Below are 17,714 nucleotides of genomic sequence, written 5' to 3'. Positions count from 1 at the left end.
TTAGATGGGCAACAAGGACAAACCGATTAGATTTTGGTGAAGATCCAGAACCGACTACTATAATTTTTTTTAAAGTGATTCTTCACCATTGAGAGATAGGGCCAAAAATAATATATAGCACGACATCTCAAAAAGTTGGACGGATTCGGATGAAACTTGGACACGTTAAGGTGACAAGGAAGAATCTATTCAATTTTGAAGATCCAAATCCGCATATGCTTAGGAGAATTATTTCATTTATTCATTGATTCCTCACCACTGAGAGATAGGGCCAAAAAACAATATGTAGCATGATATTTCAAAAATGTACTGGAACCGATATGTTCTCGTGGATCAGGCATTACGTGATGGAGGAATGTGCTCCACTGAGTGCCCTTCTAGTTTTATTATTATAAACTTGACTAGTATCAGTTTTCAGACTGCCTTAGCTGGTGTTTGAAGTTCTCAAACTGAAATGAAATGAGGAAGAAAGAAAAAACCCTTTTAAGTGAGGACAATTTGCATGTGTAACCAACATCCACCAGCTTTTGAGGAAGTACCTGCACACATTACAACCTCAAGCCTTTCATTCTTCAACTTGCACATACACGTCAGTTATACGATGACTCAATATCTTCTTTTTCAACTGACAGTTTAACCTGACAGCTCATGACACATTTCTGCACTCAAGAAAAACAAGTCAACCAAGCAGCTCATCTCACCTGCTACCAGTTTGGATTATTCGTTCGTATGCAGCACGAGGCTGCAGGGTAGCATCATTGGCGAGATCACGGTTGTGCTGTTGATGCAATACCCTCTTTGTAGGTTAGGGCAGGAATTTGGAATTTGGCCAGGGTACTGGCAAAAACTTGCCTACTTTTCACAAAGGACACTGTTGTTTTTTTGACTAATGTCCATAATGCCCACCAATAATGACAACATCTACCAACTAATGCTAACAGGTGGGGCACCAGTTTAACGCAGTGCTGGCTACAGGCTATAATCAGCAGGGGCGTATTCATTTTTCCAAAGGGGGCACTTTATTTTTCAACACATATATATATATATATACATATATATATACATATACATATACATATATATATATATATATATATATATATAGCAAGCAAATGCTCACCTATACAATAAACAACACAGTGAAAGAGCTTTGAAAAAAGCTACAAGTATAGGCTACTACAATTATGCACCAATAACAAATAAAATTATAGCATTATAATGTCTTTAATGTAATGTCACCATCTCCATGGCGGGAGAGAAAAAATAAATAAATAATAAAAAAGGTACTGCGCACATAACAGGCCTTCACTTATAATGAGATCACATAATAGATAGACCTACTGTAGTGTGCATGTAACACTATAACTAGGTAAGTTAACATTGGTCTTGTACTGTAGTTCAGTTGACACCTTAACAAAACAATAACTATACAGAAAAAAGCAACACTGTGGAAACACGATCGCACCAACAACAAATAAAATAAATTATGTTGAGCATTATAATCATGTCACCATCTCCACGGTGGGAGGAAAAGGGGAAAAAAAGGCGATGCACCAACAACAACAAACACAAATATGTTGAGCATTAATTTATAGGCCTTGTGTCTTAATGTCGCCATCACGGCGGGAGGAAAAGGGAAAAAAAAAAAAGAAAAAAGTCTACTTCACCGCCAGAAGCGGCATTCTCCAGGCCAATGGACAGTTCCTCTAAGAGCTCAGCAAACTTTAACTTTAATGTTGCTCTCTGTGCTACATCAAAACAAATCCAACTCTGTGCAGTGCCAGTGTACCTTTTATTAAACTGTTAATTTGAAAATGTATATATTTATAATAATCAAAGAACATATATATATATATATATATATATATATATATATATATATATATATATATATACATATACATATATATACATATATATATATATATATATATATATATATATATATATATATTGTGCCGTCCACGGGACTTGAGCAGTCCCGCCAACGTAGAATGAGCCGAAACGATGGAGGCGGTAAAAATTTTTATAACCCAAGTATGGCGGTTTTAATCGCTCTCCAGCAAACGGGACGAGGAAGGTGGCACGAGTCCCTTTTCACCGAGTTAATAATGTTTATTTCTCTAACCAGAACGATAAGACTCGGAAAGAGGAGGGATCCGGGGGCGATTCGACGGGAGGTGGTGTGGGTTCGCGTGTGGGGGAAACACAAACAATTCCAATGGATATACAAATCTCAAACCCTCTAAGGCGCACACGCACACAAAACGTAGCTGGTGGTCAGGCTTGCCGGTGTTGTCGACGTAACAGTCAGTGGATTGGTGCCGGACGAGCTGGCGTTGCGCCCGTCAGGGGCAGGAGACACGGTGGTGCCGAGGTTCCGTCAGCCCTTCCGCGCAGAACCACGGTTTCCGGCCTGTGAGCTCCAACCAGCCACCGTGGTGCGGTTCCTGTGGTGTCGAACTCCTGGTGTAGGCCCAAGACCGCTCACAGCCACCAGGGAGTCAGTTCTAGCGCCAATATGCGAGCAGGAGAGGGAGGCAGGTCCGCCCGCCGTTCGGTCCCATACTCCGAGCCAGCAGAACCCAAGGGCCAACCGAGGTGAGGCACGACAAATCCAGGAACGAACCAGCGCAACGAGAGAGCGCGCTCAGAGACCAACAGCCTCGACCAGACGCTTCCTTTTTATCACTTCCTCCTCTCCCAATCGGAACGTTTTTATACTCAAGTCCTGGTCACTTCCAATGGAGCCCTTTCATTGGCCCTCTCCTGTCGCCTTCCGTCAATCGTGAACAAGGGGCGGAGCCATCCGCAGCACCGTCCTGTTATGTCACAGCAAGCCTACAGGGAATACTAAAAAAGGGGATACGCATAAACACTTACCCTAACCCGTCTCCTGATCTAATTACGTGACAATCATCATTTCCCCCTTAAAGAAATGGACATTTACCAGACAACTTATCCCCACTGAATTGCTACTCATTACATCGAGATCCTGGTACAACTCGAACAGCATGGCATACCGAATTAAACATCCTAATTACCCTTTGAATGCATACCCCCCCCCCCCCCGACGTAACACTATATATATTGTTGTGGTTACCAAATTCGCAAACCACCATTCAGGTCCCTTAGGTGAGGTATCTCGGTAAGTACATGTGTAGTTAGGCCCAAACCCGTTGTCTAGTGGGAATAAATGTTATTCATGCGTGCTGCGACTCTTCAGGATAGCCGTTTTTCTTTTGCTATCTTTATTTTGGACCAACCGCCATGATTACCACCACAACCACAACATCAACCACCAACCACCAACCACAACGCCGCTTCACCACAACCGCCACGACCTTCCCGTCACACCTCGCAACCGTAGCATCGCCACCGTTCTTGCCCCGCTGTGGGTACCGGTGTTGGACTCGTGCAGGGCGCGCGTCGAACAGCGTGTACAAAATCACGGATTTTGTGCTTCAAAAACGGATCAAAAACGACACACGCCCACTTTTTGCCGTCCAATTGGTGAGCGAGGGGCGAATTGGCCCCGCCCCCAGGGCGATCGATATATGCAAATTTATGGATCAAAAAGCCTTCACGCCCACTTTTTCTCGGGCCAATGGGGAGCGAGGTGAAAGGTCAAAGGGAGGGGGTCAAAGGCGAAGCTACGGGGGGATAAAAGGACCGTGTTCGTCAGTCAGAGAAGAGAAGAGCAGAGTCAGGAGAGTCCAGAGGAGGAAAAGAAGTGAGGAGGGGAGTCGAGAGGCGGAAAGTAGGAGAGTCGGAGAGTCCAGAGGCGGAGAGTAGGAGAGGAGGAGAGTCGGAAACAGAAAGTCAAGACTTCGCGGGCGGTGGAGCTGCTCGTCGTGTGCGTTGGAGTCGGAACGGAGGGGACGGAGCTGTGGAAAGGCGGCGACACCAGACGAGGGGGTGCTCGCGTCGTGCAGGAAGCTGCACCCGAGGGAGGCCGACAGCGCGACCTGGCCGAGGTGGAGACGCTCGTCGCGGGATAATAAAGATCCTCTATACCCCGAGCATCAGCAACCCCCTCCTGTTTCCCCCGCGCTGAGATAGTGCGACCAAGGGGGCCCCTTTCCCACCCCCTACCAGAGACTGTCCGCGAGGCCCGCGGAGTTGAGGCACCATCGCCGCTCCGCGTCTCATCACCAGACGGGTAGGCGCGACCCGGTCTCGGCCTCAGGCCCGCCTCATCCTTGAGGGTATTCTTTCCTTGGTTTTGGGTATGTGTTGTCGGCGCCGTCTGTGAAGTAGAATTGTATAAGTGTTGCCGTGTGCTCGGTAGTCGGTATTAGCTCTGCATTGTGTTTTCGCTTTTATATTTGCTTTTTGTGTAAATGGAATTGTGTTTTTCTTTTCTGTGTGCTTTTGGTGGAATTGTATATGTGCGCTTTCCGTTCATCGCGAATAAATGTGCTTTGTGTTGAACTGTTTCCCGCTTCGCTTCGTCATTTCTCCCATTGAATCCTCATCTTGCTTCACGTAAAGGGTTGGTAGTGGGCTGAATACGCCCGATAATTAATCGAACCGTCGAGGTCGACGATAACACCGCTCGGTTATTCTGATAGTACGGAACGGGTCGCTTAAGTGGCCCGTGTCCGAAGTCGACCTGCGGCGAGGTGCGATCGCCCGGTCTACCCTCCGCGTGGGTACTTAGGTAGGTCGACCCGGCGAGCAACCCTATCCCACGCGGGGGCTGATTGGCTCGATCGCGGTGAGACCGAAAGGTCCACCCGTGACTGGTTCCCGGCGTTAGTCCGAGAGGGTCACGACTGGATTGTCCGTCCGGTGGGCGACGTGCCGCGATTCGAGTTACGTGGCCGTCAGCACGCCGGCGGGCGCGAATCCGCAACAATATATTTAACACCTGTAAAACATTAAAATAATGGTGGGGAAGGGTACTGCTGGCCAATCTGGACGACTGGGGGGGCACAAAGTTTAATCTGGGTGGGCATTGCCCCCCAATACCCCCCCCCGTGGAGCCGACACTGGTTTTCCGTCCATCCTATGGACGGCACACAGATGCCTGTGATTTAAGGGTGCAAAGGCAGACAACTGCACACCAGCAAACTTGCTTCCAATTAAAAGCAAAGTACTTAAATTAATCATTCTTGCTGACATCTTTCCCATTTTCAAAAAGCCTGGTCTCTGACCATCATTTTGGATTCTGTCCTCACTCAGCCATGAACATATTGCTGCTACTCTCAGCAATGGTTGGAGGCCCAGTATCTCAAACAAGTTAGAACAACATCCCTGGACAGCCCAGTATCCTACTTTGCTTGCCAAGCCCGCGACATGTATGCCACCTTCATTCCTTTTTTATAACTCCGTCCATGCATGCGGACTGTCATGACATCGCTTTCAAATAGAACAAACTTTCTATTCTATTCTATTCCAGTGGAAGCTGGAATGTCCCAAAACAGTCAATAAAGTTTTGTTCAGTTCTCATCTACATTAATTAGCCTTCTGATGCTCTGAAAATATATATACCGTATTTTCACGACCAAAAGGCGCACCGTGCCAAAAGGCGCAGTCTAAGTTGTGTGTGCCGTTCCTGTATTTGACACACACATAAGGCGCTCCTCACGATAGGGCGCGGGTTTTATATGAATATCCTCTACTACGTACGTCCGCCGTACAACAACACACTCACACAAGCACACAAGTGTGCGTATTTAAAAATAGATCGGGAGCAAAATTGAGTTTGGTTGTGCTTTATTAAAGTATCACTTTCTGCACCGTGCGGCTCCTCCGAAATTTCTGTATTAAAGTATCAGAGTCACTTTCTGCACCGTGCGGCTCCTCCGAAATGATGCCGGCTTTAGCGAAAGCTCGGACAACAGTGCCAGCAGACACGTTAGCCCAGGCATCAACAATCCAGTGGCAAACTGTGGCGTAACTCGCCCGGCACTGCCTTCCACCCTTTGTGAAGCTGTGCTCTCCTTCGGTCATCCACCGCTCCCACGCCGCTCGCAGCCTCACTTTGAACGGCCGGTTCACGCCGATGGCTCGGCTGGATCCGTTTGTCGCAGATGTGCTTGCTGCAGTAGGAGCGGAAGTTTTCCATCATTTCTTGATAATCCGCCGGACGTTGCTGCGCTATCGTAGTCCTGGTCCGGATGGAAAAATGGCACCGTTTCATGAAGCGAAAGCACCAAGACGGACCTCCGTGGAAATGTTCGATTTTCATTTCCTCCGCTATCGATACTGCCTTCAGTCGGATCGTGACCGCCGAAACGCTCCTCCCACTTGCTCTTTGCTCAACGATCCACTGCTCAAGTCTTTCCTCCAACTCTGGCCACCTCGCCTTGTTTCCACGGAAACTCAGCTGCGTCTTCTTCACCTGTCGCAGCTCGTTTTCCAGCTTCCTCCACTTTCGAACCATCGACTCGTTGATCTGGAAATTCCTCGCCGCGGCTCGATTCCCATGTTCCTCCGCATAGCTGATCGCCTTCAGTTTAAACTGAGCTTCATAAGCGTGTCTCTTTGCCATTTTCGGGGTTGTTAAAACAGCAATGTTCTGCATACCGCACATACCTGTTCTTTTATACACACAAAGGGCGCACTGCACTATAGGGCGCGTCGCACATTTTGACAAAAATCTAAGACGTTTATATGCGCCTTATAGTCGTGAAAATACGGTATATATATACATTTTTAAATACTTCCTTTTTGCAGATGGCAAGTAGTACAGACCCTCCACCACACTTACAGACAACTGCAGCACTCTCCAGATCTGGAATGGATTAGGTTCCCATCTGAAAAATGGAACATGCCTTTCATCTCAATCGAACGTTATGTTGAAAGGAAAGTCAAACAACCACTGGAAGAAGTGGTCTCAAAGGTAAATCTCGACACAAGCCACGACCTCTCATGGGACAACCGCATCGCAAATCTGGTCACAATATCCAACCAAAGATATAATAAGACATTCTCCAACGTTTGAAGTTATTCCTTGAAAAATCACAACTATAGTACTCAGCCAACAAGACCTTTGCCCACAGCTCAATGGAATACTGCTTTCCCTATGCACTTAGGCCCCAGAATGACATACTCATCACCTGGATTCAATGGAATGTAAATCTCTCAACAGTATTGGCATCTCCCACCCGTAATAAGGCCGAAGTACAAGAGCTGTTGCTCTCACAGCTTACAGGTGGTTGGCTTCTGTTTATTTTTTAATACAATTCTCCTGCATTAGAGCTCCCGGGTAATTTCAGCCGGGGGTTGTGGTGACCCCTCAGATTTTTCTGAAAAAAATTCTCAAAGCTACCTTAACATCTATGAGGAAGGTTTGCCAAGTTGTAGCTCATAATTCCAAGTAGTGTCCAAGATATGGCCCTACAAACACCCTAGGGATGTTTCAATTCTGGCAGTCACGAGTTGCATCTTGGAATTGTGCGTGGCCAGCGCCTTTTTTGAAAAAAGTGGACCTCAAAGAGTATTTCTGCCAAATTTCATGCTTGCATCACAAACCGATGTATTTTTGCAGTTATCTGCTGCACTATGCTGCAACTGTCTGGAACACGTTCTCACCACAGCTTCATCCCTACAGCTGATGGTAATATTAAAATGCGTAGGGTTTCATCAGATTAAATTTTCAGCAGTTTCCGTAGGTACCGGTACTACACAAAGTACACTTTGTAATGATTATTCTAAATTCAAGCAAGGGACGTATGTAGCTTGTTTGTATGACTCAGAGTGGTACATTGGCTGTATTGTGGAGCGTTCAGATGAAAACCAGGATGTATTAGTTAAGTTTATGAAACGATCTTGTCAAGTATTATCCTGGCCAGAAAATAGTAAAGATGAATGCTGGGTTCCATTTGATCACGTCCTGTGTGTAGTCAGTGTTCCACATGTAACTGGTCATAGTGCAAGACACTACTCGCTACCCGAGAATGATTTTGAGCTGATGAAGAAATTTGAAACTGCTTGATGTAATGCTTATACTTGAAATACGACTTATTTAGTTTGTCCCTGAAGATGGTTGTAAATGACTGTGCAATGTTTGATTTTCACAGCTACATATACAATTATGAAAAAGCTCAATGTTGTATACAAATGTATTTACTTGTAAATATGCACTTATTCCAATGTCACTTTCCATATGAAAATAAAGTTTGTCACTTTTAAGATAGTTTAATATTTATTACTTTTATATCATACAAAATGCACCATTGTACATTGTGCCTTTTTTCATGATTGAGATAAGTGTTAGCATTTCATTTTTAATTGGAAAAATACATTTTTGAGTCAAAGTAAATTAATCACAAACTGACCATGAAACACGACTGCATGCTTATTGTGGTGTCAGCTTAGGAATTCTTGACATTGCTTCCACTTCAAAAGCACACCTATTGCTTTTATTCTACATCTTTCATCGAACATTTTTTTTTTTTTCAATAGTGGGCCTTTATAAAAATCGTTTAAAAATAGAAGGGATTGAGAACAACTCTTGAATTTTCTACCACAGTTTGCCTATGTATGTGTCTTTAAGTGACAAAAATTTAAAACAGCTATCGCTGTGTAACAGTCAACATGGTGAACACGGGGTAAATTTCAGTGTCGTTGAGTCTGGAGCAAAGTTCAGACACCTATAGCACCCAAGATTTTGCTCCAAAAGGTTTCAGTTTTCTTGTGTAAATGATCCAGTCACTAGATTATGTAAATCAGGCAACAAAATTCTTCATGATGAATAAACGAACTGTTGGCAGCAATTTGAAAACTCAATTTTTTTGGACTGCATGTTACAAATTACTACTTTTGAGAGTACTTATCTTTAAAAGTTTCTTAAGTAGAACATTTTTTATGTCAGATTCTGAAAGCCTCACTAATAGACACCATTTATGTGAATTTTCAGAACTCCGTTTGTAAAACTTTGGAATTTAGAGCCCTCCAAAAATGCTTGATACAAATCTGCAACTCACGACTGCCAGAATTGAAACACCCCTAGGGTGTTTGTAGGGCTATATCTCGGACACAACTTGGAATTTTGAGCTATAACTTGGCAAACCTTCCTCATATCTGTTAAGGTAGCTTTGAGAATTTTTTCAGGAAAATCTGAGGAGGTCACCACAGAATTTCATTTTTTTGGGCTGATTCGAAATGGAATGACCTTCCCTCATGCCTCAAACCCTCCACAGAATGCAAGGGTACTCCCAGCAACCAAGTTCAAGCTTCCAAATATTGAGCACCAAGCAAGAAAGCAGCCCATACAACTATTAAATCTTTGGTATGACTCAGCAAGGGTCAAAATAGAACTGCTGACCTAACAAATTCAGAATGAACACTCCAATGACATAGTTATCAAACTTTGGCCAGTCACTCTTATCTATTCCCCATAGAGAAACTTCATTTCTACAAAGTTTATATTGTTTAGAGCTCCCTATTCCTATACACGAGGAGTAGTGACAACTTGCAATTGGAAGCAATTTTGTATCCATATAGCACAGCACACCAAACCTGCGCCTATTGTACAAGAAGCGTAATGTGTCCGTTTTCTACTCAAGCTGTCCATCTCTGTGACCAAAAGGAAGATTATATTGTTTAATGCTTCGTTTTCATTCTTCCAACAAATTAGAATAAGCATACAATCAGACAGGATTGATTGAACCTGAAACTATCGCAGAAACTATGGCAAAATAAAATGTGAGGAGCAGGTAAAGGTTAACACTGACAAGAGCCTAACTTGAGGCGTATACAGTGTACAAGAAGAAACACATTTTTTTGTATACCTTGTCGAAGCTCGTGTGAGAGCCAACACACAACGCACAGCAAGGAGGCATGTGACAAGAGGGGCGGGAGTGGGAGGGACAAAACAGTGGGGAACAGACACATTAGGATTAGAAGATCTGTGGAAGGGAGAGGGATGGGATGGGGAACATGGGGAATAGAAGATTGACATTACAGGGACTTTTAGGAAGGAAAGCAGGGAATTTGAAGGAAGTGCGCTTGGGTGGAAAAGATCGAGGATTTCAATGGGGGATGATTTGCCGATTTCCAAGCAGATGGCAGATGACCTTGAGCAAATGAAGGTGAATAGAACAGATATAAGAGGTGGTGGTAAACAGCTGTTTTGAAAGCCTGGAGGGAGGAATGGGAAAGAATAGAGTGAGGGAGTTTATTCCAAAGGCGGGGAAAAAAAAAGAGGAATCAAAGAGTGAAGGTGAGCAGCGATTCGTGATTTTGGTAGTTTTACCAGAAGGGGCTTGTTGGCGGACCTTGAGTGCCCTGTGGAAATGCGTTGTTTTGTATACCTTGTCGAGGCTCGTATGAGAGCTAACACACAACGCACATCAAGGAGGGGGGGCATGACACAGGAGGGGAGGGCGTGGGAAGGACAAAATAGTGGTGAACAGAGATATTTGGAGCTCTGTGGAAGGTAGAAGGATGGTATGGGGAACATGGGGAATAGAAGATGGACATTACAGGGGCTTTCAGGAAGGAAAGCAGGGAATTTGAAGGAGGTGGGTTTGGGTGGATAGAAAAGATCGAGGATTTGGCTGGGGGATAAGAGGTGGTGGTGAACAGCGGTTTTGAAGGCCTGGAGGGAAGAATGGGAATGAAGAGTGAAGGAGTTTATTCCAAAGGCAGGAAAAAAAAAAAAAAAAAAGTAATGAAAGAGTGAAGGTGAGCAGTGATTCGTGATTGTGGTAGTTTTACCAGAAGGGGGTTGTTGGCGGACCTTGAGCGCCCTGAGGAAATGTGGTGGGGACGAATCGTAGAGAGAGCAGGGGGGGGCGAGGCTGGAGAGGAGACAGTAGAAGACAAAGACCACCGACCAACCTGCGGTGATTGAGTGAGGCCCAAAGACTCAGCCTCATTGCAGGAGATGCCAATGATCCGAAATGCCATGGTTTCTGCAGCGTGAAGCTGAGAAAGGTGGGAGGCAGGATCACCAGCCCAGAGGGGAGAGCAGTACTCCATCAGGCTATGGACAAAAGCTTTCTAAATGGTCAGGAGCTCGAGGGCCGAGGAAGGACTTTGCACGACGGAGGATGCCCAGTTGGCGACTGGCTTTGGAGGCGAGGTTTGAAATGTGGCTCTCCCAGGAAAGGTCATGGCAGATAGTGAGACCCAGAAGCTTGAACGAAAAGACTTCTTCCAGAGGATTGTTGAGAAAGTGGATGGGGGGGGGTTCTAAACGGTCCTTTCGAAGAGACATAGTGAGTGTGAGATTTGTCCGGATTGAAAGACATGTTCCATGTGTTGGACCAGTTTGTGATTCTATCCAGATCTGCAATGAGCGAAGAAGCTGCTGCTTGCCGGTCTGAGGGATGACCGATGGTACAGCAGAGGGTGGAGTCATCAGCAAAGAGATATAAAGGATTTTCCAGAGTCGGAGAGATCATTGATGAAAACCAGAAAAAGAACAGGGCCCAGAACGCTACCTTGAGGAACTCCAGCCTGGACAGGAAGAGGGGATGAAAGAACTCCATTTAGGGCCACACGTTGACTGCGACAGGAGAGGAAGTCTGCTAGCCATGAGTGGAGATAGCCTTGGATACCATGTGAAGAGAGTTTGGCGAGTAGGGCAGGGTGCCAGACTGTCAAAAGCACGTGATATGTCCAGGGATACGGCTCGGATTTCCTGTCTGGCATTAAGGACCTCTATCCATTGTTGGGAGAGCAGAAGCAGCATATCCAGGGTAGAGTGGCCTGGTCTGAAAAGCCTGGTGTATTGGCGCAGTGGTTAGGGCAGCGGCTTGGGATCCAAAAGGTCCTGAGTTCAAGCCCCGTTGGGCCACTGAATTAATACACCAGGGGGTTGACTCAGCCTGTCATCCTTCTGCGGTCGGCGAAATGAGTACCAGTATACTGGGCCGGTGTATACCCCGGTTAAAATAGGTGTACCATATCCCTGTGTCGTAAGAGGCGACCAGGGTTGCGTCAGGAAGGGCATCCGGCGTAAAACATGTGCCAAATCACTATGCGTATCATACAGATGATCCGCTGTGGCGACCCCTAACGGGAGCAGCCGAAAGAAGAAGAAGAGTGGCCTGGTCTGAAACCAAATTGATGACCGGAAATCAAGCCATTGGAGAAGAGAAAGGATTTCATGTCTGAAGCGATGATGGATTCCATAACCTTGCTGATTGGGAGAAGGCTGATTGGTCTGTAGTTGCAGGGATCTGTTTTTGCACCTTTTTATGCAGGGCAGTGATGTTTGCTGATTTCCAAGCAGATGGCAGATGACCTTGAGCAAATGAAGGTGAATAGAACAGAGAGAGGGTGAGCAAGAGCAGAAGAGCAGGCTTTGAGGACACGTGGGCTGATGCCGTCTGCAGAATCTGAGTCGAGGTTTGACAGCAAGCTCTCCACCTCGTCAGGAGAAAAGGACAGCGTCCAGGGACAGTTGGGTGCAACTAGGTAAGGTGAGTAGAGAAAGTGATTGGTTTTGGACAGAAGATTTAGCTGCAAACACCGAGTTTAAGCATTAAGCTTTTTCACGTGCGGTATCAGCAGTGCGGCCATTTGAGGTAAGGGAGGGGATGGAGGGGGAACATACACCAGAAACAGATTTGATTAGACACCACCAGGATTTTGAAGAGAGAGAGAGGTTTGAGAGTTCAGACTTTAGATTGGAAAGATGCGTTTTCTGGCTCTCCTGAGGGTAGATTCACACTTGTTCCGAGCTTTATGGAAGGAACCGAGATTGCCCTCAGTTGGGTTTGCTGTCTATGAGGCAAAGGCAAGTTGTTTCAAGACAACTGCCTCACTACAAGCTTCAGTAAACCAAGGGCGGGAGGAAGGGTAGGACAACTGAAGACGAGAGGTGATAAATCTGTGCATGAGGGAGAGCAAGTTTCTTTGAAAGAATTCCCAGGATGAGTTGATGTTGGAGAAAGTAGCGATAGGATACCAGTCTATAAGTTTGATGGCTGCTTGGAAACCCGGCCAGTCGGCTTGAGTGAAATGCGAGACTCGACGGCAGTGAGGTGGTTCTCTGATAACAGCCAGAGAGATGTCCACTTTGACAAGGACGTGGTCAAAAGAACCGATTGGAGCAGAGAAAGAGCAGCAGATATCGTCAGGGAAATTTGTCAAAATCAGATCCAGAAGAGATGGAGTACCATTGGTTGAGATCCGGGTTAGGAAGTTGACCGATTGAGTCAGTCCCAATGAGTCGGAGAAAGCTTTTGCTGAGGTGCCATGACAGGTGAGAGGTACCCACACAGAGCCAATTGGCATGACAATTGAAACATCGTGACAGAATGCAGAAATTTGAAAGAATTGGAAGGATAATGAAACAGAAATGGAGGCACACCATCCACACCTTCAGGAGAGTTGATAGATAATTTAAAAAAAAAAAAAAAAAAGATAACAATTGTGAGAAAAAAATTTTTTTTAAAACAATAAAAAGGCTCAAGAAGATCGATTGACTGATTGCTCAGACTAGAGATGGGTCATTGGCTGCATGGCAAGGGCAATACTGGGTAGTTTGCCATTATCTTCCCAGCGGCAAGCAAGGGCAGGAATTTGTAATTTGACCAAGATGCTGCTGATAACTCTGCTCACGAGGTGAAGGACACAGTGGGATCTTTAACATCCACCAAAGAATGATATAGTAGACAGACGTCAAGCCAGGTGTCCCATCAACCTTGATGAATCACCCTGACTTTGAAACATGGGGTGGCAGTTTGTAGCAGAGTTGGGATTCAAACACAGAATAAACAGCAAAGATGAGTATGTACCTCCATGACATCCCACCAGCCCTTCAAGATATGGATAAGGAAAGTTTTTCTTTGGAACCGAAAGAACAAAGAAGAAATAAACCAATGTAACCCGCAGGGTGAGCCGTATCTTACCAAAAGGTGACCACGTGTGACTTCTTTAAGGGCACACTGAGGTGAACAGAGCTGCTTTCCACCAGGAGCGACTCCTTGAGGAATATCTGCCTACGAGAGATTCCGATGAGAATCGTTCTACAGAGTAACCATGAAAAATATGCTTTTGCCTCATAATGTCACCAAATGACGTCATAATGTCTCAAGCTTGACATATCTAGAAAGCACTCACTCATCGAGGTGTTCAATTTGAGGTACTACACGATATGGTTCCTAAAACTTGAAAATTTGACCTTGGGGTCAAATATGTTTGACCTTTGGCGCTAACCATGAAGGTCAAGGCCAATCGCCACCAAAAAATAATCAGCTGAGCGCCAGACCATGAACTATATTCCCATGAAGTTTGAAGACGATCCGATCAAAAAATAAGGGTTTCGTCGACCCCCCTGATTGCGACAGTGACCTTGACCTTTGACCTTCAAAATTTTATGCGCTGAAAGGGACCTCTATAGGCCCGAAGTTACAAAGTTACAAAAATTATGTAACAAAAATTATGTAATTATGTAAAAAAAAAAAAAAAAAAAAAAATTATATGCGAAGTTACAAAAATTTCCAATGATAACTGTGCTCTGCAGAGTGAGTTATACATGATTACAGACCAAAAAAAAAAACAAAAAAAAAACATATGAAGGTCAAGGCCAATCGCCACCAAAAAAGTAATCAGCTGAGCGCCAGACCATGAACTATATTCCCATGAAGTTTGAAGACTATCCGATCAAAATTACTCAAAAAATAAGGGTTTCGTCGACTCCCCTGATTTGCGACAGTGACCTTGACCTTTGACCTTCAAAATTTTGTGCACTGAAAGGGACCTTTATAGGCCTCTGATATGCGAAGTTACAAAAATTTCCAATGACAACTGTGCGCTGCAGAATTTTTTTTATACGTGATTACAGACAAACAAAATAAAAAAATAAATAAATAAATACAAGCTGACCAACATATCTTGCAAAAACTTCGTTTTGGCAAGATAATAAAAGAGGGCTGCATTAAAACGACGAGCGAAGGGAATATTTTTCCAACTCATTTCTTTGAACACAAGTATCTGCACTGTACCACTGAGAACACACATGTGCATGTAATCCTTCAGTCATGTGTGTATATATATATATATATATATATATATATATATATATATATATATATATATATATATATATATATATATATATATATATATATATATATATATATATATATATATATACTCTCATTAACAGTCTTTGACAATGACATGATGCTAATCAGTCAACTACAACACTGAGACCAATTGGAAGAAATAAACAAACTTGCGTTACAGACAAGTGATGCGTTTACTAATGACTTATAAACATTGCCAGAATGTTCTCGATGATTTGTCTTTTTACTGGAGCTGTACTAAACAGCACAGCATCTTGTCATTTTAAAAAGAATGAGGAGCAATCGCATGCTCATTCAACGAGCCATCGATGGATACAAAATGGTGCCCATGACCCACGTGACCAGAAATTTCCAGGACATGCCATTTTACTTTTAGTATACAAGGACTCCCACCACTCCCCATTTGTTATATTTTATAAAAAACAATTAAAATATTTTTTTAAAGACCACCACAGTGATGGCAAAGGGAATGTGAAATACAAAACTAAACTAGAGGGAGAGCACTCTGTAGAGTGCAAAACCTCTGCCACCAATACTGCTGGGTCACTTAAGTGAACCTGATACCCTAGGGATTCATTGTAGGTCAAAACGGATCAGACTCTACTGAACCACGATTGAATAAACTAAACTAGATCGACGCGCATGTAGAAATGCCAAAAATAATAGAATTTTTTTTTGAAAAAAAGTTGCAAATTTTATTTTCTCTTACAAATGTTTTTTTTTTGGTTGTAAATCACTTAAAACATGTAGAAATGCAAAAACAAAAATTCAAATATTTTTTCAAAATGGCCACCATAGTGGCCATATTGGACTTTGGACAGAGTCCAAAATCTAATGGCATGATCCTTGGACCATACCGAATCCCCCACCAAGTTTCGTCGAAATCTGTCCAGGAGTTTTTCCGTAATACTGTGCACAAACAAACAGAGACAGGGGTGAAAACAGTAACCTCCGTCCATCTTCGATGGCGGAGGTTAACCAACAGACAACCTGCAATTTTTAATCATAAATAAAACTTCCCCGAAGATGGTGATAAAGACAACATACCGTGATGCCTCTCCCTTTGTTCTTGTACTTGGCAAAATGACCAATGGTCACATCGCGGGGTTTCGGTTTGGACATGGCGCTTGCTGGGTTGGGAAAGAGGGGGGGGAGTGGCAGAGAGGAAAAGCGAGTTTGATTGGTTTGGAAGGGAGGGAGGGGGGGTGGACAGGGGTTTGATGTCGGTAGACGGGGGCGGGGTGTCGGGTGGGGAATAAACAGCACTTTCAGATTTTGAGCACATCAATACCATTCATATACACACCGACTACATACCCATCCTGCCAATATACATCAATTTAATCCATCCTATACTTATTAGTATCAATAAAATTAGTTTAAATCTATTGCCGAGCATACAAACTCGTCGAGCCACGTGACCACGGACGAGGCGCGATCTTCAAACGCAGCGAGCTCCGTGTATAGCCGGCTTAAAGTAAAATTTAGTGAAGCAGGCACACCAGAGCATGCCGTCAAGATATCACCAACGTCAATTACCGTGAGGGAAGCCAAAAAAAAATAATAATAATAATAATAATCAGCCGATAATTCGCGCGAACTCAAGACTCGACATGCACTTCTTAGAACAAAAAAATATATATAAATATACCAGAGATGGGGAATCCCCCGCCATTGAATGAAAAAGGTCATACATATTCCAGATAATGAGGGAGGTGAATTGGAAACAAGACACCATTTGGTCATCTCGAAAAAGTTCCCCAGGGGTGAGGAACATAGTAACCAAAAATAATTGAAATCAGATAAGCGGTTTTCCATTTATTACAAAAAACATTTTTCAAGATGGCCGCCCCAGTCGGCCATCTTGGATCCGGCCACGCCCAAAATCAATAGGGTTCTTCCTTTTCAGGTGGTTCATGTGACCCGAATTTCAAATCCATATGGCGAACAGTTTGAGTTATCGCACTCACAGCTATAAATGTTGACGCCCGGACGGACGGACAGCCGGACAACAATATCCCCCTTCCGCCACGTGGCGGGGGATAAAAACACAGCCTCATACAAAAAGGACAGGACGGACAAAAACAAATGGATCCTCAAGGCACGAGAGGGACACCGATTAATGAGATAACGACTTGATACACAAAAAGTATTAAAAGCAACCCCTTTGGCGCAGCACAGCGACTGCAGCTCGTACAGAGATCAGTGCGTGGTCCCCTTACGGATTACGCGCAATCTTGTCATCTAACACCTCATCATAAATAATAAACTTGTGGCCTGGACATTTCTACTCACTGATCGCTCGGAATCGAGAACAATAGAAAGGAACGAAAAGCCCCAGGTTGTATGTTGCAAGCTTACACACGGCCAAAGGAGTCTCGTTTGCGTTCTGAAATGCTCGATTTGAACCACAACGCCGAATGCGCCAGGTTCGCCCTCTTTATCCAATCGTGGGTAACTCTCCGCCAACCGAGTCGTGCGACCAATCAATGGCGCGTACGATGTTCCACGTGACCCATTGACGCACGACCTTGCCTCCAATCAGAGGGTTCCGTGTCGCCATCGGAGCTTTTTCCTCTTCAATGACACTGAGAACGTGTGGAATGATCATCTTTACTATAATTCACGAACCGGTGTTTGTGTATTGTGTGTTTTTCTTTGTTTGTCGCTCTACTCCGACAGTTCTGAGCTGATTAAATCCAGATTTGCTAGATAGGA

General features: G+C 44.3%; 1 protein-coding gene across 6 annotated transcripts in view; it reads right to left on the bottom strand.

The window, feature by feature from the left end:
• LOC147011890 (importin subunit alpha-1-like) overlaps positions 1-17,484 on the bottom strand; it is a 97,724-nt gene extending 80,240 nt beyond the window's left edge. For 2 of the 6 annotated variants that reach the window (XM_085857390.1, XM_085857394.1), the window contains exons 1-2: positions 17,358-17,484; positions 16,044-16,126 (exon numbers count right to left, since the gene is read on the bottom strand). In XM_085857390.1, coding sequence (XP_085713516.1) covers positions 16,044-16,118 — 75 coding nt within the window. In that variant the 5' untranslated portion in view covers positions 16,119-16,126; positions 17,358-17,484. Of the gene's footprint in view, positions 1-16,043; positions 16,127-16,397; positions 16,415-17,291 lie in introns of those variants that run through there. The other 4 variants (XM_085857386.1, XM_085857387.1, XM_085857388.1 and 1 more) reach the window with 4 other exon arrangements.
• Between the last annotated feature and the right edge of the window lie 230 nt (positions 17,485-17,714).

Source organism: Eptatretus burgeri, chromosome 15 (assembly GCF_056783735.1).
Source record: "Eptatretus burgeri isolate ZD-2024b chromosome 15, Ebu_testis_v1, whole genome shotgun sequence".
Classification (NCBI taxonomy): domain Eukaryota; kingdom Metazoa; phylum Chordata; class Myxini; order Myxiniformes; family Myxinidae; genus Eptatretus; species Eptatretus burgeri.
The sequence above is the reverse complement of the archived record's forward strand: the minus strand, read 5'-3'. Positions and strand labels throughout refer to the sequence as shown.